At 39.4% G+C, this 25,389-nt stretch overlaps 1 protein-coding gene across 2 annotated transcripts in view; it reads left to right on the forward strand.

The window, feature by feature from the left end:
- The window catches only part of Dusp19 (dual specificity phosphatase 19), a 123,285-nt gene extending 113,246 nt beyond the window's left edge, over positions 1-10,039 (forward strand). The window contains exon 4 of one of the 2 annotated variants that reach the window (XM_087651745.1): positions 9,909-10,039. In XM_087651745.1, coding sequence (XP_087507871.1) covers positions 9,909-10,024 — 116 coding nt within the window. In that variant the 3' untranslated portion in view covers positions 10,025-10,039. The remainder of the gene's footprint in view (positions 1-9,908) is intronic. The other variant, XM_087651746.1, reaches the window with a different exon arrangement.
- Positions 10,040-25,389: the final 15,350 nt, after the last annotated feature.

The following is a 25,389-nucleotide window of genomic DNA, read 5'->3' on the forward strand; positions in this document are numbered from 1 at the left end:
AGACAAAATGATAAATCAGAGGAAGATTTGTCAGAATGAGTCAGAGATAGGATACACCCAACTCTCACAAGAACAGACAGGAAAGATAGCCTTTTTAAGGGCAGTGCAGGAAGAGAGGTGAAGTTGAGTTTAGTTGAGTTCAGTGCAGTTCTGTTGAATGCAGTTGAATTTAGTTGAGTTTGGTACAGCTCAGTTGAGTGTAGTTGAGTTTAATTGAGTTCGTGCAGTTCTGTTCAGTTCCCGTCAGTCTATGGATTCAGTGCAATTCAGTTCATAGAGTTCAAAGGCAGTTTTCCCAAGCAGAACAATTCAGTAGGAAGCTGAGAGAAGCCAGTTTGAACCAGCCAGCTTGGAGAGGAGTATGAGCCAGAATAACTGAGTTGAACCAGCCAACAAGAGTTCAGAAAGAGCTGGAAAGGGTAAGTTTATTCAGCAGTAAGTCTCAGAGACTGAAACACTGTAAGCCTAGGTTAACAGACAGAGGGTATGAGCTGAAAATTTCAAGGCTCTGGTTTGCAGAAGATTAGATTGTATGGAGGCTAGAAGTTTCCAGGCCTAGGCCTCAGGATAGTTAACATAGAAATACTCTGGGCTTAGTTAACCAAGCCATGTATTCATAAATTTTGGGTACAGCTTTTATCGTATCTCTTCCTCTGAAGAAATAAAAACAATATTTACAAGTTGAGATCGTTATATTAAGCAAAATACTACAAATTCAGAATGACAACTATCATGTGTTTTCCAGCACATGTAGAAAAATATACATAGTATGAAAGTAGAAAGGGGTGAATGAGAAGGAACGAATGATGAGCAGGGGAAGGCAAGAAGGTTCTGGAATGTATGCAACATGAAAGCAGGAGAACTGGTGAGAGGACAGAGGTCAGCAAGGAATGGGCGGGAGAGAACACAGGGGAGGACAGTGAAGGGTAAATAAAGGCAGAGTGTGTGTGTGTGTGTGTGTGTGTGTGTGTGTGTGTACCACAATAAGCCCTTTATTTTGTATGCTAAGAAATTAATAAGAATGAAAATAATGAAGTATATACTTTAGAAAAATCTATGCAAAATAAAGGCTGATGAGATGGCTCAGCCATTACAGACTAAGGCTTATAGATGAAAAAGATAAGAAAATGTATGTAAAATAGTATAATTTAGTATACCTTACCTTACTAAACAAATGTCTAAAATCTGTATGTATGTAGATAAAAATAGTGTTCTACATTTACATTTCATGATCCTTCCTACGGAAGGATGTTCTGATAAATGTAACATTTGACCCTTTAAATGTTCAAATAAAATCTAACCAAACCTTGGTATGGACGCAGAGGCAGGCAGACCTCTGGGAATTCAAGGTTATCACACTCTGTGTAGTGAGTTCCATGACTGCCAGCTCAGTCTCAGTCTCAAAAACAAAATCCCCCAAACAAATCAAACCAAAAGAAAATCTAACATGTTTCCATGTTTCTTATATATTTATTTTTAAAGATGAAACATGTTTGAGTATGTTATCAGACAGTCTTAAGGTAACATGGCTTAAAGGAACAAATGGATTTTAAGTAGAACAAATGGATTGAGTAGTTTAAATTATGAAATTTTATGAGACTAATATAAAACTGTAGTTCATCATTAGTTTTCCGTGGTTCATTAGCTACAGTGCTTCAAAGCCAAATGCCACCTGGGTAAGGCTGCACTAGATTATTTTCTGTAGGCTTGTCTATCTTGATAGAGTGCTGACTCTGTTATTCTTGCATCTAATGTATTCAAGTTGGCATGGATGTGAGAGACATAATTCTCATTACATGTGCTAAGCCAGGCAGCAAGGGAAACAAGCCTGACTAAATGCTTGGATTTCACCCAATGGTGCAGCAAACTAATGTTGTTTCAGAAAATGAAAACTGTGTCTGTATTTGTCAGCTCAAACACCCAGGGCTTTGGAAAAAGTCAGCAATAAATGGAGGGCACTGTTCACTGACTTGACCTCTTTTCTTTACAAAGCACTGAGACTCAGTTCTCTGCAGATAAAAGGCGCCTGTTGTTAATAACACTGGACACTTGGTGGCTTCTCCTGAAGGACACACTGCACGACATTTTCATGTTAACTTGATGCATTCCTTGGCAGCGGCAGCTAATAAAATTAGATTTAAAAAAGTAGTATAACAGTTCCAATAACTCTAGTAGGTCAATCACATCATTCAGAGTTATAAAAATCGGCACTTTCCAGAACTTGTCTTTCCTTAATTTTTATAAACTTTATTTATAACTTATTTATAAACTTTATTTATAACTTATTTATAAACTGTTTTTCTGTGATTCCTCTATTTATGGCTGGACTTACTCATTTTGCGATCTAAGTTGGTATTGAAATGATCACTGCACAATTTCAAATTTCTATTTTTTCATCTCCTTAAAATTTTCACATCTTTGATGAAAGATGAGGCAGATACTGATTTGTGAGTCTAAGGATATCTAGGATAGGTAGTAATTATTCTGGCTTAGTAAAGTAGTGGTTTTAATTTCACCAGCTCCTGATACTTGGCTAGATTTAGTTCCAGGCATAATGTCCCTCTTGTGAAGTGAGTCTTAAATCCAATTAGAGAGCTGTTGGTTATTAGCAAGCTATGAGGGTCACTATTGCACTCTTAGGGATATCATGTCATGTCGGCCATGGTTTTAGTTAACAGGGATCATAGACATGCTATAATAGAAAGGCTAAATCTCAACTCTAGATAAAGAACTACAGGCAATGAAAGAATGCTGAGAGCAAGAGAAACAATTTTCTCTAGGGAGGAGTCCCAAAGTTAATTATCTAATACCAAGTGGGAAACCCTAAAATTGTATGCATACAAGTAACGTTATATGGACTGAGTAGGTTGCATATATGCATTTGTTGTGGGAATCTTTCTTGAATAGAACCTCTAACATCACCGAGAGTGGGAGAGAGAATTTACTAGTGGGCTGAAGCCAGGATAGCTCCTGAAAGGTCTCAATACCAGGTCCAATTTGTACTCTCATTTTACACTCTAAAAATCACAAGGTGGGGCGAGGAAGGTAGGACATCAGATGAGTCAGGTTGTTCAGAACAACGACCCACTGTCTCAGCTATTTCTCCAGGTCATTCCATTCCAGGTAGTAAGTGAAATCATGCTGGGTAATAGACAGTAAAACAATTCTGTAAGTGAACCACTAAAGAAATCAATGAAGCAGCATTCAATAATTGGTATTTCTACTTTGTTCATATGTGTATATATATATATATATATATATATATATATATATATATATATATATATATAAACAATTAAAGAAATAAAGGCCATTAATTTGAAAGAAATCAAGAGGGTTACACAGAAAGGCTGAAGGGAGGAAAAGTAAATGGAAAAATTAAATAATTATATTTTAACTACCCCCTCCCTCTTTTCCTCCTTCTAATTATCTTGGCCACATTCACTTCACAAAGCTTGTGGATTTTATGATCATTTGTTAGCAAGTATAATAGTCAAATGCCTTTCAACTCTGGACTTTCACATGTAAAAGAATGAAATTAAACCTATATTTAGGAACCGGAATAAAAATTAGATCCAAGTGGATCAAATATCTCCATTTGAAGCCCGAAACACTAAAACTTCTAGAAGAAAATATCCGTAGTACCCTACAAGATATAGGTGTAGGAAAGGACTTTCTGAATAGGACTCCATTTACCCAAGAATTATGGTTAACAATTGACAAGTAGAACTTCATAAAATTCAAAGCTGAGTTTCTTCCATCCAATGAAGAAGTTCACAGAATAGGAGAGAATTTTTGTTGACAGAGGCTTAATATCTAGAACATACATGTAAGTTAAAAAAAACCCAGAGTGTGAATGAAACAAATAAACCAATCCCTGAATATATGCATAGAAGTAACCTTATACAGACTGAGCAGGTTGTATGTAGGTATGTAACAATTAATAAAAAAAAAGGCCATGAATTTGAAAGAGAGCAAAGAGAAATATATGGGAGGGTTTGAATGAGGAAAGGGGAAATGATGTAATTGTATTACAATCTTAAAGACATCAAAGTAGTAAAAAGCAAAACAAACAAAAAAAAAAAAACAGGGATAGTTGTATAAACAGAGAGTTCCCAAAGGAACAACCAACATGGCTAAGAAATGTCCCTCCTAGTGCCCATCATCCTTAGCGACTAGAGACATGCAAATTTAAACATCTCTCATGGATGTTGTTGGGGTGCAAACTATTGCACCCACTCTGGAAATCAGCATGGAGAATCCTTAAAAAACGAAATAAATCTACCGTATCAGCCAGCTATATCACTCCTTAGCTTATGCCTGAAGGACTCGATCTTCTCCAGAAACATTTGCTCAGCAATGTTCATAGATTCCCTATGCAATAGCCAGGAAGTGGAAACGACCCAAATGTCTTTACCAAATGAATGAATAATGAAAATGTCACACACACACACACACACACACACACACACACACACACACAATTGAATTGTATTTAGGTGTAAAGAAAAATGAAATCAGGAACTTTGTAGGTAAATGGGTGGAACTAGGAAAGATCAGCTGGTTCTCATTGGTAAATAAAGTTGCCGGTGGCCAATGGCTGGGCAGGAAGACAGAGGCGGGATTTTGAGGTCCCTGGGCAAAGAATGCAAATGAAGAAAAGATCACTGTTGCTGGAAAGGGGTAGGTCCTGGTCAGAGAAGCGTAGGATAGAGAAGCAGAGACACTGACTAGATGCAAGAGTCTGAGGTCATGGCTCACTATGCCTGCAGGCCTGGATCTGTGGTGGCCAGGGTGGGAAATAGGTTTTAGTAAGTAGTATTTCAGGAATATCAGAGGGGAGAGTGTCACAGGGAGGTTTGGAAGTGACCAGTCATCGCACTGTCCAAGGCATGTTAAAATAGAAGCCTGCATGTGTGTGTTTTTCATTCGTGGATCCGAAACATTTGGGTGTGTAGCAAGGAGCATGCACATACCCACTGAGGAGGTTAGAGTGGATTAACTTCTCTTGACTTAGTTTGTTTTCATGCTTCTTTGCTTTTTGAGGTCTTCGTTAATCCCGAATTGAATTACTGATGACTTACAATCTGAGGATACAGGACTTGGCAGAATGGGCTGGAGGTGACTTGGAAGCCGCCTTTTAGAGGACCAGCCCTCACAACAGTGCTGAACAAATTGCCTGACTGTGCAAACTACCAAGGGAGAAAAGCAATAAATATTGCTATCCAGATATAAAATCTATGAACCACAACAATCACCAGCCTAGCAAGACATTCTCAATGGTTCAATGGTTGTACTTTTATTTTTGGGGTAACTAACTGTCTATGTAGACTTAAGATTCAGTAGGAGGAAACTTATGTGCAGTACTGTAAACCTAGTAAACTGTGATTGAAGAGGTGACAGGCCCCACTCTTGCCATTTTCCTACACCAGTACAATTTTAAACAGTATTCTAAATATGTATCTTTATGCCCACAGATAAGTGTAGCTCTCATCCCTCATCAAAGATAGATGGAGATCGTTGTAGAGATGTCAAGTGGTCAAATGCAGATACTAAGTGATCATGGGCTGTTCAACACAAACTGGTACATCTGAACGTGACCCTACACATAAGACTCAGAAAAGATCATGGGCAGGATGGGGTGGGCATAGGATTGTAAGAGCCAGGGTGCCAGGACTCCTGCGACACCATAGTGTCTTCTAGACATGAAAGTCAAGCTGCACAGATGAAATATCAATGTGGTTACCTCAATAAGACCTATATAACAACAACGTCAGCTGATATCCCAACACAGATGGGGAGTTCTCACGAGGTTCCACTATAGGAAGAGCTATAGGAAATCAACAGACACTGAGAGAAACCTAACCTATCTTCTCCAGGGCTGATATATCATATCATCCAGTCCCAAGTCATCAGCCCTAAACACATGTATACAAGAGCAACATTAAATGGGCTCAGTAGGTACAAGGTCTACTTGTGTATGATAATAATGTAACTATAATATTATAAAATTACACAATAACATTAATGTTAATATAATTACATTATGATAACATTATATTATTAATATTAATAATAATATTAATATAATATTATAATATAACTGTAATATTATAGGAGAAGAGGTCTTAAGTTTGAGAGGGAATGGGGAATAGGAGTTGGTTTGGGGGTGGAAATGGTGTAAATATTGAATTTGAATATACTGGTGTATATTCAAAAGATAAAAATTTAAATAAAAAGAATAAAAGGGCAAAGAAGAAAAAAGAGCTTAAGGTTTAATTTTTAAAATATCTGAGATTTTACTATAGTTTTGTAACAAAGAATCTTTGAGGAAACGATCTACCTGTGGTTTGCCTGTGTGTGCCAAAGTCCATTAAAATTATATCAGGAAGACACACGAAGAGCCAAGCTTCCAAGGGCTTGTCATTGTGTGTTATGAGCCAAAACATGGATTTTTAAAATGAAACAGATTTATTAAATAATAGAGTGAACAGAACAATAAGAGTCACAGCAAGGGATAAGTGGAGAACAGGTGGCAGTATACGATAATCACTGTGCCGAGCAGAGGTTGTAGAAGTAATTTATAAGTATCAATCAATACAGGAACCTCATGGCGTCATCTGCTTGGTGATAAAAACACCTACACGCTCCATTTCTGTAAGGACTGTGGCTTTCTTACTGCATATAGTCTAACCACAAAGTACTGACTATAGTTATTAGCAGGAAATGCTGGATGTAAGTTTGTTTCTGTTTCTTTATAGTGTCGAATGAACACAGAGACTCCCACATGCTAGGCAGAGACAGTTTCTCTTCTCCTATTTTTTTTATATAAAAGAATTTACTTTTTTTATTAATCAGTAATTATTAATCAGTAATAATTTAAGTAACATTGAACTTACATACTTGGCTTGTTTTATATTTATAGAATTGTGGTTCTCCCTGCTCTCGTGGCCGATTTGGTCCACGAGGGCAGTGGGATCAGAAGTGTCAAATGGGGTTCGGAAGTCTCTTTTATTTTATAATGGAGAAATGTCACTAAAGTAAGTATTCAATCTTTATGTTGGGGATGCCTTAATACTGAACCAGAATCTGATAAGCAGTGATTTTTGCTCAGTGGGTTGAAATCTCCAGAGCAAGTCAGTACGGAGTTTTCTGAGGGTATTAACATTTGATTCATCTGCATAGACCTAAGGTTGTTTTTTTCATCTTTATTAACTTGGGTATTTCTTATTTACATTTCGATTGTTATTCCCTTTTCCGGTTTCCTGGCCAACATCCCCCTAGGCCCTCCCCCTCCCCTTCTGTATGAGTGTTCCCCTCCCCTCCTCTCCCAATTACCTCCCTCCCCCTCAACAATCACAATCACTGGGGGTTCAGTCTTGGCAGGACCAAGGGCTTCCCCTTCCACTGGTGCTCTTCCTAGGCTATTCATTGCTACCTATGAGGTTGGAGCCCAGGGTCAGACCATGTATAGTCTTCGGGTGGCTTAGTCCCTGGAAGCTCTGGTTGGTTGGCATTGTTGTTCATAAGGGGTCTCGAGCCCCTTCAAGCTCTTCCAGTCCTTTCTCTGATTCCTTCAACGGGGGTCCCGTTCTCAGTTCAGTGGATTGTTGCTGGCATTCGCCTCTGTATTTGCTGTATTCTGGCTGTGTCACTCAGGAGCGATCTACATCCGGCTCCTGTCGGTCTGCACTTCTTTGCTTCATCCATCTTGTCTAATTGGGTGGCTGTATATGTATGGGCCACATGTGGGGTAGGCTCTGAATGGGTGTTCCTTCAGTCTCTGTTTTAATCTTTGCCTCTCTCTTCCCTGCCAAGGGTATTCTTGTTCCCCTTTTAGAGAAGGAGTGAAGCTTTCACATTTTGATCATCCGTCTTGAGTTTCATTTGTTCTAGGCATCTAGGTAATTCAAGCATTTGGGCTAATAGCCACTTATCAGTGAGTGCATACCATGTATGTCTTTCTGTGATTGGGTTAGCTCACTCAGGATGATATTTTCCAGTTCCAACCATTTGCCTATGAATTTCATAAACTCGTTGTTTTTGATAGCTGAGTAATATTCCATTGTGCAGATGTTCCACATTTTCTGTATCCATTCCTCTGTTGAAGGGCATCTGGGTTCTTTCCAGCTTCTGGCTATTATAAATAAGGCTGCTATGAACATAGTGGAGCACGTGTCTTTTTATATGTTGGGGCATCTTTTGGGTATATGCCCAAGAGAGGTATAGCTGGATCCTCAGGTAGTTCAATGTCCAATTTTCTGAGGAATCTCCAGACTGATTTCCAGAATGGTTGTACTAGTCTGCAATCCCACCAACAATGGAGGAGTGTTCCTCTTTCTCCACGTCCTCGCCAGCATTTGCTGTCACCTGAGGGTCTTTTTTTTTTATGGCAGATGATTTTAATTTCAACACTCAGAAAGTAGAGGTAGGTGGGTCTCAATGAATTTGAGGACAACCTGGTCTTCACGGTGAGTTCCATGCTAGCCAGGGCTACAAAGTGAGACCCTCTCTCTCACTCAAAAAGAAGAAGGGACCCTAGGATGCTTTGGATCAGGGGCACCAGACCTCTTTGTCAGGAGGAACAGATGCTTACAGTACTAAAAGAGCTTTCTACCCAGGGTACTGATTAGGTTCTCACGGCCCAGGAGAGCAGAGTGACTGACTTGTCTAGATCTCAGAACTGGAGCCTATAGGGATGTATCTGAATCCTGCACTTCCAGGCCTAGAGTAAAGGAAGAGAAGGGAGGCTCGGCTGTGAGGAAATGAATGCATGCTATCAATGCCGATCAGACCAGGGCTTCCTGCCCCAGCAGCTTGACATCCACATGAGACCCTGCATTATCTTCTGAGCCCTCACTTCCATGCTTCCCTTCAGCCACCTCTCTCCTTTCTTCTCAGCCTGGCTTTAACTCTTTTTTTTTTTTTTTAGATATTTTTATTTACATTTTGTTTTTTTCTATTTTTTATTGGATATATTTTTATTTACATTTCTTTTTTTTCAATTTAGAGAATACTTTATTAGTTTTTGTAATCAAACCCACGTATATAAGACCTTACATATTTAATACAGTGTGTTACCCCTGTACAAATGGAAAAAACTTAAGTTCAACATTTCTAGACCAATATGGCTGTTAATTTCTGTACAGTGCCAACTCAACACAGTAAACGGGGATACTTTTTTCGAAAGTTGACAGCACAGGTAAAGTTTCAAAAAATTCAAATTATATATCTGTATATATATATTTATATTTATATAAAAAGACCAATAATAGCAGTGTGTTATGCATCAACAGCAGCAACAGCTTTTCCAGGTTCTGCAGTCATCTGAACAAAACTGTAGAGACATCCAGCACACTCCATTAAAAAAAAAAAAGTAAAAAAACAAAACCCGAGAAAACAGCACAGTTCTGTTACTCTTGTGGTACCTGGCACCATTTTTTTTTAAATTAGCTTCTCAATCATCATCTGGAAAGAAAACATTCTGAGCAACATCATTAAAAACAGCTCTGATAAAGCACGGTCACTACTACGTATCATAAAGCAGGTACAAGCTATTTTACATCCACAGAGGTATGATACAGTACTGTCCTACATCTATAATACTAGAGGATACAATTTAAAAGGCATTATTTGAGACTTGATTCTACTTTTCCAGCAGAGGGCCCAAAGGATGGTGTGACACAGCTTTGTAAAAAAACATACTCTAGACAGGATTTCCTTTCACTAGTGGCACACTTCTAAGGATTCATTCTCTCCATGAATGTCAGCTAAAACCGTTATTAAAAAAAATGAAATATCCCTAGAACAAAACCGTATAACCACCGGATTCACATGAAGATGACCTAGTGGAGACAAGCTGGACCTCACCTTACCAACAAGCTATCAAATCTGTTATGTTTAAACAGTGAGACCTCCAAGGAAGGAGATGCCAAGTAGTGCTTCAAAGCTTCGGACCACAATCAAACACAGCATCCTTTTCAACAGAAGCAGAAGCTCATCTGAATATGCTCATGGATGCTGACATCAACATTTAATCATCTCCTCACTCATCCAGGAAGAGGGGGAGATCAGTTACTACTGTACTTTAATGTCACCTGAGTTTTTGATCTTAGCCATTCTCACTGGTGTGAGGTGAAATCTCAGGGTTGTTTTGATTTGCATTTCCCTTATGACTAAAGGTGTTGAACGTTTCTTTAAGTGTTTCTCAGCCATTCGGCATTCCTCAGCTGTGAATTCTTTGTTTAGCTCTGAACCCCATTTTTTAATAGGGTTATTTGTCTCCCTGTGGTCTAACTTCTTGAGTTCTTTGTATATTTTGGATATAAGGCCTCTATCTGTTGTAGGATTGGTAAAGATCTTTTCCCAATCTGTTGGTTGCCGTTTTGTCCTAACCACAGTGTCCTTTGCCTTACAGAAGCTTTGCAGTTTTATGAGATCCCATTTGTCGATTCTTGATCTTAGAGCATAAGCCATTGGTGTTTTGTTCAGGAAATGTTCTCCAGTGTCCATGTGTTTGAGATTCTTCTCCAATTTTTCTTCTATTAGTTTGAATGTATCTGGTTTGATGTGGAGGTCCTTGATCCACTTGGACTTAAGCTTTGTACAGGGTGATAAACATGGATCGATCTGCATTCTTCTACATGCTGACCTCCAGTTGAACCAGCACCATTCGCTGAAAATGCTATCTTTTTTCCATTGGATGGTTTTGGCTCCTTTGTTAAAAATCAAGTGACCATAGGTGTGTGGATTCATTTCTGGGTCTTCAATTCTATTCCACTGGTCTATCTGCCTGTCTCTGTACCAATACCATGCAGTTTTTATCACTATTGCTCTGTAATACTGCTTGAGTTCAGGGATAGTGATTCCCCCTGAAGTCCTTTTATTGTTGAGGATAGTTGTAGCTATCCTGGGTTTTTCGTTATTCCAGATGAATTTGCAAATTGTTCTGTCTAACTCTTTGAAGAATTGGATTGGTATTTTGATGGGGATTGCATTGAATCTGTAGATCGCTTTTGGTAAAATGGCCATTTTTACTATATTAATCCTGCCAATCCATGAGCATGGGAGATCTTTCCATCTTCTGAGGTCTTCTTCAATTTCTTTCTTCAGTGTCTTGAAGTTCTTATTGTACAGATCTTTTACTTGCTTGGTTAAAGTCACACCGAGGTACTTTATATTATTTGGGTCTATTATGAAGGGTGTCGTTTCCCTAATTTCTTTCTCGGCTTGTTTCTCTTTTGTATAGAGGAAGGCTACTGATTTATTTGAGTTAATTTTATACCCAGCCACTTTGCTGAAGGTGTTTATCAGGTTTAGTAGTTCTCTGGTGGAACTTTTGGGATCTCTTAAATATACTATCATGTCATCTGCAAATAGTGATATTTTGACTTCTTCTTTTCTGATCTGTATCCCTTTGATCTCCTTTTGTTGTCTGATTGCTCTGGCTAGAACTTCAAGAACTATATTGAATAAGTAGGGAGAGATTGGGCAGCCTTGTCTAGTCCCTGATTTTAGTGGGATTGCTTCAAGTTTCTCTCCATTTAGTTTAATGTTAGCAACTGGTTTGCTGTATATGGCTTTTACTATGTTTAGGTATGGGCCTTGAATTCCTATTCTTTTTTTTTTTTATTAACTTGAGTATTTCTTATATACATTTCAAGTGTTATTCCCTTTCCCGGTTTCCGGGCAAACATCCCTCTCCCCCCTCCCCTTCCTTATGGGTGTCCCCCCTCCCAACCCTCCCCCCATTGCCGCCCTCTCCCCATAGTCTAGTTCACTGGGGGTTCAGTCTTAGCAGGACCCAGGGCTTCCCCTTCCACTGGTGCTCTTACTAGGATTTGAATTCCTATTCTTTCCAAGACTTTTATTATGAAGGGGTGTTGAATTTTGTCACATGCTTTCTCAGCATCTAATGAAATGATCATGTGGTTTTTATCTTTCAGTTTGTTTATATAGTAGATTATGTTGATGGTTTTCCATATATTAAACCGTCCCTGCATGCCTGGGATGAAGCCTACTGGATTATGATGGATGATTGCTTTGATGTGCTCTTGGATTCGGTTTGCAAGAATTTTATTGAGTATTTTTGCATCGATATTCATAAGGGAAATTGGTCTGAAGTTCTCTTTCTTTGTTGGGTCTTTGTGTGGTTTAGGTATAAGAGTAATTGTGGCTTCATAGAAGGAATTCGGTAGCACTCTATCAGTTTCAATTTTGTGGAATAGTTTGGATAGTAGTGGTATGAGGTCTTCTGTGAAGGTCTGATAGAACTCTTCAGTGAACCCGTCTGGACCTGGGCTCTTTTTGGTTGGGAGACCTTTAATGACTGCTTCTATTTTGTTAGGAGTTATGGGTTGTTTAACTGGTTTATCTGTTCCTGATTTATCTGCCTAGGAAATTGTCCATTTCCTGCAGATTTTCATGTTTTGTTGAATGTAGGCTTTTGTGGTAGGATCTGATGATTTTTTGAATTTCCTCTGAATCTGTAGTTATGTCTCCCTTTTCATTTCTGATTTTGTTAATTTGGACACACTCTCTGGGTCCTCTCGTTAGTCTGGCTAAGGGTTTATCTATCCTGTTGATTTTCTCAAAGAACTAACTTTTGGTTCTGTTGATTCTTTCTATGGTCCTTTTTGTTTCTACTTGGTTGATTTCAGCTCTGAGTTTGATTATTTCCTGCCTTCTACTCCTCCTGGGTGTATTTGCTTCTTTTTGTTCTAGAGCTTTTAGGTGTGCTGTCAAGCTGCTGACATATGCTCTTTCCTGTTTCTTTCTACAGGCACTCAGTGCTATGAGTTTTCCTCTTAGCACAGCTTTCATTGTGGCCCATAAGTTTGGGTATGTTGAACCTTCACTTTCATTAAATTCTAAGAACTCTTTAATTTCTTTCTTTATTTCTTCCTTGAGTAGGTTATCATTGAGTAGAGCATTGTTCTATTTCCATGTATATGTGGGCGTTCTTCCCTTATTGTTGTTGAAGACTAGCTTTAGCTGGTGATGGTCTGATAGCACGCATGGGATTATTTCTATCTTTCTGTATCTGTTGAAGCCTGTTTTATGGCTGATTATATGGTCAATTTTCGAGAAAGTACCATGAGGTGGTCAGAAGAAGGTATAGCCTTTTGTTTTAGGATCGAATGTTTTATAAAGATCTGTTAAGTCCATTTGGTTCATGACTTCTCTTAGTCTATGTCTCTGTTTAATTTCTGTTTCCATGACTGTCCATTGATGAGAGTGGGGTGTTGAAATCTCCTACTATTATTGTTTGAGGTGCAATGTGTGCTTTGAGCTTTCGTAAGGTTTCTTTTATGTATGTAGGTGCCCTAATATTTGGAACACAGATATTTAGGATTGAGAGTTCATCTTGGTGGATTTTTCCTTTGATGACTATGAAGTGTCCTTCCTTATCTTTTTTGATGACTTTTGGTTGATAGACCTAAGGTTTTAACTCGACCCTATGCAAGTCCCCCTAAGTTTAGTAGTAGTAAGAGTGTCGCTGGAGGTACTCAAGGGCGTCATCTGTGGATGTCATTACGTGCTTATCTTCAAAGTCTCCAGTCAGATAAAGGCATTGTCTGGTTAAAGGCAGCTTTGTGGCCAGAGGCAGGTCCAAGGAAGATGACAGGTCAGTCTCCATCTAGTCTGCAGCAGGAGCAGCAGCAGCAGCAGCAGCAGCAGCAGCAGCAGCAGCAGCAGCAGCGCTGCCTTCCTTTCCTGGTAGAGCTCAGCCAGTAGAATAATACTAACAGGGGATCAGTACCCCGGCAGGGGAATACCTGCGCAGGGGACTATGTGTATTTTTTTCTTTTTACACCAAAAGAAGAGCAGGGGTAGTGTGTTCGTTAAGCCTGTTAACAGTTTGATTGGCAGCACATTGGTCTTCCGTTGCTATAGGCCTAGGAGAAAGGCCAGGCCTTAAAGGAATTTTAATCCTGGAAGTGGGAAGTCACCTGTGTTGCGTTAAGGAAAGCAGAGGGAAGGGTTAGGATTTACTCATCTCACTTGCTTAAGGTAACTGAGTCGTGTATTTTATTATATATCTGGAGTGGTGGTAACAGCTTGTCTGTGAGAACTAAACTGGCTTAAGTAGATGGCCCCCCTTTATTTTTTATTAATTGCAGATTAAATAATAGTTGTTAATGTAGTTCCTTTGACCTGTGGGAGGTATAGCCAAGATGATTCTATGAAGCTTAAAAGAATTTTTAAATTTACAAAAGGAGATAAATTTTAGATATGTTATTACCATCGTTTATAATCTGTAAATAATTTTGGGTTAAAAACCAACATTCGTTTAGGTATTCCTGTTACTAGGGAAAAAACAAGCATTTTAACAAAATTTTGACAAAGAAGCATGGAAATTTAGGTTTTGAGCAAACTGCTGTTGTTCTGAGCTATGTTCGTTCCAATTGTAAAAGCAAAACTCCACGCATCATTCCTGAGGTTGAGGTTTGTAGCTCTGTGCTCCAGCTGAATACGTGCAGTCAGTCTTCCCAGAGGATTGAATTTGGTCATGTGCAACCAGCTGTGCCAATGATCTGGCAAGTCCTTTCTGCCCCTAGCCTGGGGACGAAGCCTACTTTGCCATTGCCAGCTCTTCGCTTTCTCTTTGGGGCCTGCCATTTATCCAGGTCTTAGCCTGCAGAGGGTGGAGTGAGAATGCTCGGCAGGCCCCTCCCTTTCCTGGCCTGCACACCTTGGCTGTGTGAGGACACAGCTAGCTCCATGGGCAGAATTTGCTCCTGTAAAGGGGATGCATTTTTGTTTGCTCAACCCTGTGTGAAAGTAGATTCTCGAGTGTGCTGGCAGGGCTGGGGATGGAGTCCCAAGGGCCAGAGGGCAAGGTGTTTCCATTTCAAGCCTGAAGCTGGCAGAATTGTGCTCAGCGGTAGTCCCTTGCTGCCTGAGCTGTGGAAACACTGATTAAAAATGTGACCTGCCTTTGCAGGGATCTAGCCCCACAGCCCAGGAGAGGTGGTCATTAACCGAGATGCCTGGGGCTCTAGATTCCTGGAAGGGCTACAAGCAGAGGGTAAAACACGGAAGGGGTTTGCAACTCCATAAGAAGAACAACAATATCAACCAACCAGACCTCCCCAGAGTTCCCAGAGACTAAATCACCAACCAAAGAGGATGGTCAACACAAACAACTAGAAGCCCTTAAAGAGGAAACACAAAAATCCCTTAAAGAATTACAGAAAACACAATCAAACAGGTGAAGGAGTTGAACAAAACCATTCAAATGTAAAACTGGAAATAGAAACAATAAAGAAAGCACAAAGGGAGACACCCCTGAAGATAGAAAATCTAGGGAAGAGGAGTCATAGATGTAAAAATGACAAGCAGAATACAAGAGATAGAAGAGAGAATCTCAGGGGCAGAAGATACCATAGAAAACGTCGACACAACCATCAAAGATAACATAAAATGCAAAAAGCTCCTAGTTCGAAACATCCAGGAAATCCAGGACACAATGAGAAGATCAAACCTAAGGATAATAGGTATAGAAGAGAATGAAGACTCCTAACTTAAAGGGCCAGTAAATATCCTCAACAAAGTTATAGAAGAAAACTTCCCTAACCTACAGAAAGAGATGCCCATAAACATACAAGAAGCCTACAGAACTCTAAATAGATTAGGCCAGAAAAGAAATTCCTCCCATTACATAATAGTCAAAATACCAAATGCACAAAACAAAGAAAGAATTTTAAAAGCAGTAAGGGAAAAAGGTCAAGCAATATATAAATGCAGACCTATCAGAATCACACCAGCCTTCTTACCAGCGACTATGAAAGCCAGAAGATCCTGGACAGATGTCATACAGACCCTAAGAGAACACATATGTCAGCCCAGGCTACTATACCCAGAAAAACTCTCAATTAACATAGATAGGAAACCAAGATATTCCATAACAAAACCAAATTTACACAATATCTTTCTACAAATCCAACCCTATGAAGGATAATAGATGGAAAACTTCAACACAAAGAGGTAAACTACACCCTAGAAAAGGCAAGAAAGCGATCTCCTTGCAACAACACTAAAAGAAGAGAGACACACAAACAGAATTCCAACTCTAACAACAAAAATAACAGGAAACAGCAATCACTCTTCCTTAATATCTCTTAACATCAATGGACTCAATTACCCAATAAAAGACATAGACTAACAGACTGGATAGGTAAAGAGGACCCAGCATTTTGCTGCACACAGGAAACACACCTCAGTGACAAAGACAGATACTTCCTCAGAATAAAAGGCTGCAAAAAAATTTCCCAAGGAAATTGTTCCAAGAAACAAGCTGGAATAGCCATTCTAATATTGAATAAAATCAACTTTCAACCAAAAGTTATCAAAAAAGATAAGGAAGGACACATCATACTCATCAAAGGGAAAATCCACCAAGATGAACTCTCAATTCTGAGCATCTATTCTCCAAATGCAAGGGCACCTACATTCATAAAAGAAACCTCACTAAAGCTCAAAGCACACATTGCACCTCACACAAAAACAGCAGGAGATTTCGACACCCCACTCTCATCATTGGACAGATCATGGAAATAGAAAGTAAACAGAGACATAGAGAAACTACAGAAGTCATGAACCAAATGGGTTTAACAGATATCTATAGAACATTTCATTCTAAAACAAAAGACTATACCTTCTTCTCAGCACCTCATGGTACCTTCTCCAAAACGGACCATATAGTTGGTCACAAAACAGGCCTCAACACACACAAGAAAATTGAAATAATCCCATGCATCCTATCAGATCACCACAGACTAAGGCCGGTCTTCAATAACAACAAAAACAACAGAAAGCCCACATATACATGGAAGCTGAACAATACTCCAATCAATGACAACTTGGTCAAGGAAGAAATAAAGAAAGAAATTAAACACTTTTAGAATTTAATGATAATGAAGGCACAAGAAACCCAACTTATGGGACCCAATGAAAGCAATGTTAAGAGGAAAAGTCATAGCTCTGAGTGCCTCCAAAAAGAAACAGGAGAGAGCATACACTAGCAGCTTGATAGCACACCTAAAAACTCTAGAACAAAAGGAAGCAAATATACCCAAGAGGAGTAGATGGCAGGAAATAGTCAAACTCAGGGCTGGAATCAACCAAGTAGAAACAAAAAGAACTATACAAAGAGTCAACAAAACCAGGAGCTGGCTCTTTGAGAAAATCAACAAGATAAATAAACTCTCAGTCCGACTAACAGAGGGCACAGAAAGAGTACCCAAATTAAGAAAATCAGAAATGAAAAGGGAGACATAGCAACAGAAACTGAGGAAATAAAAAAAAATCATCAGATCCTACTATAAAAGCCTATACCCAACAAAACTGGAAAATCTGGAGGCAATGGACAATTTTCTAGACAGATACCAGGTACTAAAGTTAAATCAGGATCAGATAGACCATCTAAACAACCCCATAACTCTTAAAGAAATAGAAGCAGTCATTAAAAGTCTATCAAGCCAAAAAAAAAAAAAAAAAAAAGAAAGAAAGAAAGAAAGAAAGAAAGCCCAGAACCAAATGGGTTTAGTGCTAAATTCTATCAGACCTTCATAGAAGATTTAATACCAATACTTTCCAAACTTTTCCACAAAATAGAAACTGAAGGATCACTACCTAATTCCTTCTATGAAGTCACAATTACACTTATATCTAAACTATACATACACCCAGCAAAGAGAACTTCAGACCAATTTCCCTTAGGATTATTGATGCCAAAATATTCAATAAGATTCTCCAAACTGAATCCAAGACCACATCAAAATGATCATCCATCATGACCTAGTAGGCTTCATCCTAGTGATGGTTTAATATATGGAAATCTATCAATGTAATGCATTATATAAACAAACTCAAAGGGAAAAAAAATCCACATGATCATCTCACTAGATGCTTAGAAAGCATTTGACATAATTCAGCACCCCTTCATGATAAAAAGATGAGGAAATTGGAAAGATCAGGAATTCAAGGCCTATACCTAAACATAGTAAAACCATATACAGCAAACTGATAGCTAACATCAAAGTAAATGGAGAGAAACTTGAAGCAATCCCACTAAAATCAGGGACAAGACAAGGCTGCCCACTCTCTCCCTACTTATTCAATATAGTACTTGAAGTACTAGCCAGGGCAATCAGACAACAAAAAGAGGTCAAAGGTATACAAATTCGAAAAGAAGACATCAATATATCACTATTTGCAGATGATATTACATTCTGCTAAAGTGACCCCCAAAATTCCACCAGAGTACTCCTACAGCTGATAAAGAACTTCAGCAGTGTCTGGGTATAAAATTAACTCAAGCAAACCAGTAGCCTTCCTCTACTCAAAGGATAAACAGGCTGAGAAAAAAATTAGAGAAATGACACCCTTCACAAAAGTCCCAAATAATATAAAATACCTCGGTGTGACTTTAACCAAGCAAGTGAAAGATCTGTATAACAAGAACTTCAAGTTACTAAACAAAGAAATTGAAGATCTCAGAAGATGAAAAGATTCCCCGTGCTCATGGATTGGCAGGATTAATATAGTAAAACTGACAATCTTGCTTAAAGCAATCTATAGATTCAATGCCAAACCAAAATTCAAATCCCAAGTTAATTCTTCACAGAGTTAGAAAGAGCAATTTGCAAATTCATTTGGAATAACAAAAACCCAGGATAGGGAAAACTATTCTCGACAATTAAAGAACTTCTGGGGGAATCATCATCCCTAACTTCCAGCTGAATTACAGAGCAATAATGATAAAAACTGTATGGAATTGGTACAAAGACAGACAGGTAGACCAATGAAATAGAATTGAAAACCTAGAAATGAACCCACACACCTATGGTAACCTGATCTTTGACAAAGGCACTAAAACCATCCAATGGAAAAAGGCATTTTCAACAAATGGTGCTGGTTCAACTAAAGGTCAGCATGTAGAAGAATGAAAATCAATCCATTCTTATCTCCTTGTACAGAGCTCAAGTCCAAGTGGATCAAGGATCTCCACCTAAAACCAGATACACTGAAAGTAATAGAAGAGAAAGTAGGGGAGAGCCTCAAACACATTGGCACTGGGGAAAATTTCCTGGGCAAAACACCAGTGGCTTATGCTCTAAGATCAAGAATTGACAATTGGGACCTCATAAAATTGCAAATCTGTAAGGTGAAGGACACTGCCAATAGGACAAAACGTCAACCAACAGATTAGGAAAAGATCTTTACCCATCCTACATCCCATAGATGGTTAATATCCAATATATACAAAGAACTCAAGAAGATAGACTCCAGAGTGCCAAATAAAAGTGGGCTACAGAGCTAAACAAAGAATTCTCACCTGAGGAATATTGAATGGCCAAGAAGCACCTAAAAATGTCAACATCCTTAGTCATCAGGGAAATGCAAATCAAAACAACCCTGAGAGTCTACTTCACACCAATCAGAATGGCTAAGATCAAAAGCTCATGTGAAGAAGATGCTGGTGAGGGTGTGGAGAAAGAGGAACACTCTTCCATTTTTGATGGGATTGCAAACTGGTACAATCACTCTAGAAATCAGTCTGGGAGTTTCTCAGAAAATTGGACATCGTACTACCTGATGGAATATTACTCAGCTATCAAAAACAATGACTTCATGAAATTCTTAGGCAAATGGATGGAATTAGAAAATATCATCCTGACTGAAGTAACCCAGTTATAAAAGAACACACATGGTATGTACTTACTGATAAGTGGATAGTAGCCCAAAAGCTTGGAATACCGAAGACATAATTCACAGACCACATGAAGCTCAAGAACAAGGAAGACCAAAGTGTGGATGCTTCAAATCTTAGAAGGGGGAACAAAAATACTCACTGGAGAAAATATTGAGACAAAGTGACTGAAATAAAGGCCAGGCAGAGACTACCTTACCTGGGGATCCATCCTACATACAGACACCAAACCCAGACAATATTGTGGATGCCAAGAAATGCTTACAGCTGATACAGCTGTTTCCTGAGAGTCTCTGTCAGAGTCTGACAAATACAGAGTCAGATGCTTGCTGCCAATCATTGGACTGAGCACTTAATCCCCAGTGGAGGAGTTAAAGAAAGGGCTGAAGGAGCTGAAGGGGTTATGCAACCCCATAGTAAGAACAACAATATCAACCAACCAGACTCCCCAGAGCTCCTAGGGACTAAACCATCAACCAAAGAGTACACATAGAGGGACCCATGACTCCAGCTGCATATGTAGCAGAAAATGGCCTTGTAGGACATCAATGGGAGGAGAGGCCCTTGGTCCTGTGAAGGCTTGATGCCCCAGTGTAGGGGAATGCCAGGGAGGGGAGGCAGGAATTGTGTGGGTGGGTAGGGGAGCACCCTCATAGAAGCAGGGGGAAGGTGTAATGAATAGCACATTTCTGGAGGGAAAACCGCGAAAGATGATAACATTTGAAATATAAATAAATAAAATATCCAAAAAGAAAAAAGAATTAAGACATAAAGTTTTGGGGGACTGAGTTCAGGTACATACAGGATGGGCAAAGTCATTTGCTGGGGTGCCTAGGGTACCTGGAATGCCTTATTAGGATGGGGAAGCATTTCAGGAATCTCAGATACTGTCGGAACATGTTTTGTCAGGTGAAATTAAATTGATTCTCTGATCTAATTGAGGCTAAGTGACATACCTCAGGTAGAGGCCTAAGTGTAGGCTTAGAATACCTGAGACAAGGTCAGAGAAGGATAAACTTTGCTAAACTTTGCTAAGGAAGGGAGTCCTCCATTACCATGGAGCCCCAGAAGGGCTATCTGTCCATGGTAGACTTTGACTTTGATGAACTGTTTTTCCACATAGAATCATGAAACTATCATAATACTTTTTTTTATGTTTCATCACCTCATAATCAAAACCCTTTGCTAAATGGACACATTTGTGGATTCCCTGTCAGTTTCCCCAGTCCTAGGCAACTACCCTTCTGATTTCTAATTTTGTAGATCTGTCTATTCTGAATATTGCATATAAATGGAATTATACAACTTGTGACCTTCTGGGATTAGTTTTTAAGCCTCCTTGATATAATGTTCTAGCATAATTACATGCTTACTCATTTTATTACAGAAAGAGATTTTCTTGTATGGTTACATCATCTTTTATTATTTATCAGTTGATGGAATTGAAAGTATTCATAGAGGTGTTTTCTGTAATAAAATGAAAGCAGAGAGAGGGAAAAGAGAGAGAGAGAGAGAGAGAGAGAGAGAGAGAGAGAGAGAGAGAGAGAGGCAAGATTGGAAAATTGGAATCTGAGTTATGAAGCATGAATAATTCTTTTAAGAAAAAGATTTTTAGTATCCAACTTAAAAGTTTTCTACAATGTTAATTCTTTCTTATCACAACCTTCAAAATCTGGTATTGAAGATGAACAGAAATGGCATTAAAAGCAAGAAAGACATGAGGCTTAGGGGGCCATGTTTGGGTTGACAGAAGTAAACAGGGCTTACAAGAATAACAAACAAAGAACACTATTCCAGAAGAAGCAGGACACAAGTTCAGTGCAGTGTGTAATTATTAAAAAAACAAAACAAAACAATCCAAGGCATATCCGACTATGCTCTGGCCCCAGAGATCTCACCATCCCCTCGGGGAGTTATAAGCTGTGGTCTTCCCGGGCCGCCAAACCACTCATATCTTCCCAGGCCATACACCCCACTGGCTCTAATTCCCTAGCCCAGCAAAATGAAAACTCCAGAGGCTTGTAATTTATCTGTCAGATTTATAACAGTAAATCTTCAACCCCCAAAATGCCCACACAAAAGAACTCAAAACTCAATTGATACAGACACAAGCTGCCCATCTGGATTGGACAGATGTGCCCTACATTACTCAATCATCTATCTGCGACGTCCCCAGTTACTTATGACACCCAGAACCACGTGGATCTGGTTCATAATCCTCTCCTTCAGGTTCCGTTTTGTCTCCTTGTCTCTGGCTCCCTCCCCTCTGTCCCCTCTTTAAAACCTTCAGCTCTGCCTTCTTTTTCCAATGCTCAGTCACAGGCTCTGACTAATTAAGATTTCACCTGACCTCATCTGTGTAACAGCCAGCAATCCACAGTTCAGAATCACCCTAAAATATCACAGAACTCTTATGGAAGAGTTATGGAAATCTCTCAGGGCATAGCATTCCAACAATATTTTTATCTTTTGATTCAACGAACCTCTAGTTAAGATGGATGGGTCATGCAATATATCAGTGGCTACTCTGAAATATGACGAATGTTTTGAAAACATTTATAAAGAAATGGGCCATTGGAAATCTTTCCATTGAGTATATGATTTCAGTTGTAACTGAGTATACACCAGTGTAGACTTGGTTTGGGAAGAATAGGAATAAATGCAAGAAGAACAAAGGTAACATGTAACGTCCCGTGTTCAAAATAAGGGTTTGTAGCTTAAGTGTTCTCAGGAGACAGTTTCTGGGCGGCTTTGCACTTCAGCTTCTCAGGGTGTAGGTGCGGCGTTCTATTGTATATGATGTCATGTTTATGGGCTGGAGAGATGGCTTAGTTGGAAAAGCAGTTGCTCTGTAAGCAGCAGAACCTGATGTTAGATCTCTAGCATTCACACAAAAACTGAGTGTGGCCCTTATGTCTATAATAACAGTACTAGGGGTGAAGAGACACGTTGATACTTGGGGTTCTCTATTAACCAAGTTTAGCAACCTTGGAGAAGTTCCAGGTTAAAGAAATGTTCTGTCTCACAGAAGGAACACCCATTCAGAGCCTGCCCCACATGTGGCCCATACATATACAGCCATCCAATTAGACAAGATGGATGAAGCAAAGAAGTGCAGGCCGACAGGAGCTGGATGTAGATCTCTCCCGAGAGACACAGCCAGAATACAGCAAATACAGAGGCGAATGCCAGCAGCAAACCACTGAACTGAGAATAGGACCCCCGTTGAAGGAATCAGAGAAAGAACTGGAAGAGCTTGAAGGGGCTCGAGACCCCATATGTACAACAATGCCAAGCAACCAGAGCTTCCAGGGACTAAGCCACTACCTAAAGACTATACATGGACTGACCCTGGACTCTGACCTCATAGGTAGCAATGAATATCCTAGTAAGAGCTCCAGTGGAAGGAGAAGCCCTGGGTCCTGCTAAGACTGAACCCCCAGTGAACTAGATTGTTGGGGGGAGGGCAGCAATGTGGGGAGGATGGGGAGGGGAACACCCATAAGGAAGGGGAGGGGGAGGGATTAGGGGGATGTTTGCCCGGAAACCGGGAAGGGGAATAACACTCGAAATGTATATAAGAAATACTCAAGTTGTTAATAATAATAATAATAATAATAATAATAATAATAATAATAATAATAATAAAATGTAAATAAGAAATACCCAAGTTAATAAAGATGAAAAAATAAATAAAAAATATAAAGAATGCTTCAATATTCATTTTTCTCTATGAAACAATTGTTTATTAAATAAATTGAGTCTTTTCTGGTGAAAAAAAAAAGAAATGTTCTGTCTCAAACAAAGGACAGAAGGCACCAGAGGACCAACACCCAAAGTTTCCCTTCAGAAACACACACACACACACACACACACACACACACACACACACACACTAGGGTGACGGAGAGACTAGGTAGGAAGAAGAAGTTAGGCAAGCTTGCTATTCTAGATGCTGGGGAGAGGAAGGAGGGAAAGATATGGAAGGTCAGATTTAAAACAAGGGGTTTTAGTCCTGATTGCTTAAATCAAGGCCAGAAAGGGCTCTTGGAACTAGATCCTCGTCCTCTACTTCTGTTAGAGCTCTTGTACTGAAAACATGGGTACAGCCATGTGAGCATGGTTTTGATAACAACACAGGACGAGATAAAAGCAGTGAGCTGAAGTTTAAACATCTTTGTAATTCTACCCAGCCTGTAAGGGGATGCCCTATAATGCTGTGGACCCATGGGCCAGGAGCCTGATGGCAGATGAGACAAAGGGTAAGTCACTGCTATCTAGCTAGAGATTGTGGAATGCAAAACCAGCCAAGGTGTGGATTCGTGATCACCACCACATACTATGAGAGCAGCTTGATACAGCTGGCGATAATTGCTATCAAGAAAGTGTTTAAGCAGTGGAATTAAATTTTCTACAAGACTGAACATTTCATGATGGAGTATTAGCAAATATTTATCTCTGTCTTTCTAGCTATCTTTCATCTATTAGTCAGCCAATCAATCTACCTCTCTATCTACCTACTTTTCCATTATCATCCATCTAGAATTGTTTTGCCTCTCTGTAGGTTGGAACTTAACCCATTCGTTGTAGGTTAGACTTTTCTGTCAGATGTGGGATATAGGATTTGTGGTCCATCTACACTTAGCGTCTGTTATCAGAGTATGGCAGAGTTCTGGTACTAAATCTTCCTCCACGTTTTAAGTGTTATGGGATGTAGCCTAGGAAAACCTGCCTACTTTAGTCTTTTACGCCACACTATTTTCTTTCTCATTCACTAATTATTTATCCACAGTTTTCTGTGAGCAGGTGGTTGGCAGTGTGGGTGGACTTGTGGGGAAACAAAATCCCACAGGAGGGCTCTCTGTTCTGAGATGACTTCATTCCATGGTAGCTCGCAAGCCTCTGAGGATACGTAATTAGATGTTTTTAAAGACAGCATCTCTGCCATGCATTGTTTTAACCCACTTACAGTCATTTTTTCCATTTCACGTTTTTTTACGTTAGGTGCTTTTTACTTTTATTTTGATTTTGTCGTTGTTGAGCAAACTAGAAGCATGGAGAACATTGATTCAAATGAATAGCTGTTATGGAATTTTCTTTGTGAAAGGTCTGTCTTGAGTAAAATAGTTGGCATTCTGGTTGACTCTTCCTAATTTGCTAGTGCTCCCATCACAAAGTGCCAGAGTGACTTAAGCAACAATGATGGACAACAGAATGCTTTCCCCTCAGCCTTTGAGAAGCTGGAAATTCAGCTTGCTGGTGAGGTTGATGCAATCCAAAGCCTCTCCTTGGTTTGTAGATGGCTGTCTTCTCTCTTGATCTTGTGTGTGTCTCCTCTTTAGGAGAGAAAGATTGCACTTTCCATGGCATACTGAACCAGAAATTAACTATGAAGTCATACAATATTATACTTATATGTGGCTTGTGCTTATAAGAACATTTCAGTTGTTTTTTCTTCTTCCCCTGGATAGTCTTGAGACATGTGTATTATTTGAACTCCACAAATCCTGGTCATTTGGAGTGAAAATTTCTGGTTCCTTTGGAGGCTCAGTTGTGTCATGTGATGTGTGTCTGGAAACTATCTCCTGAGAGGACGTTTTGCTGAGAACAGACACGTGGTGTTTTTCTGGAAGCTGCCTGGAAACAGGGCATGTGATCTTTTGCTAGAGCAG

This window comes from Rattus norvegicus, chromosome 3 (assembly GCF_021556685.1).
Source record: "Rattus norvegicus strain SHRSP/BbbUtx chromosome 3, alternate assembly SHRSP_T2T, whole genome shotgun sequence".
In the NCBI taxonomy this organism is placed as follows: domain Eukaryota; kingdom Metazoa; phylum Chordata; class Mammalia; order Rodentia; family Muridae; genus Rattus; species Rattus norvegicus.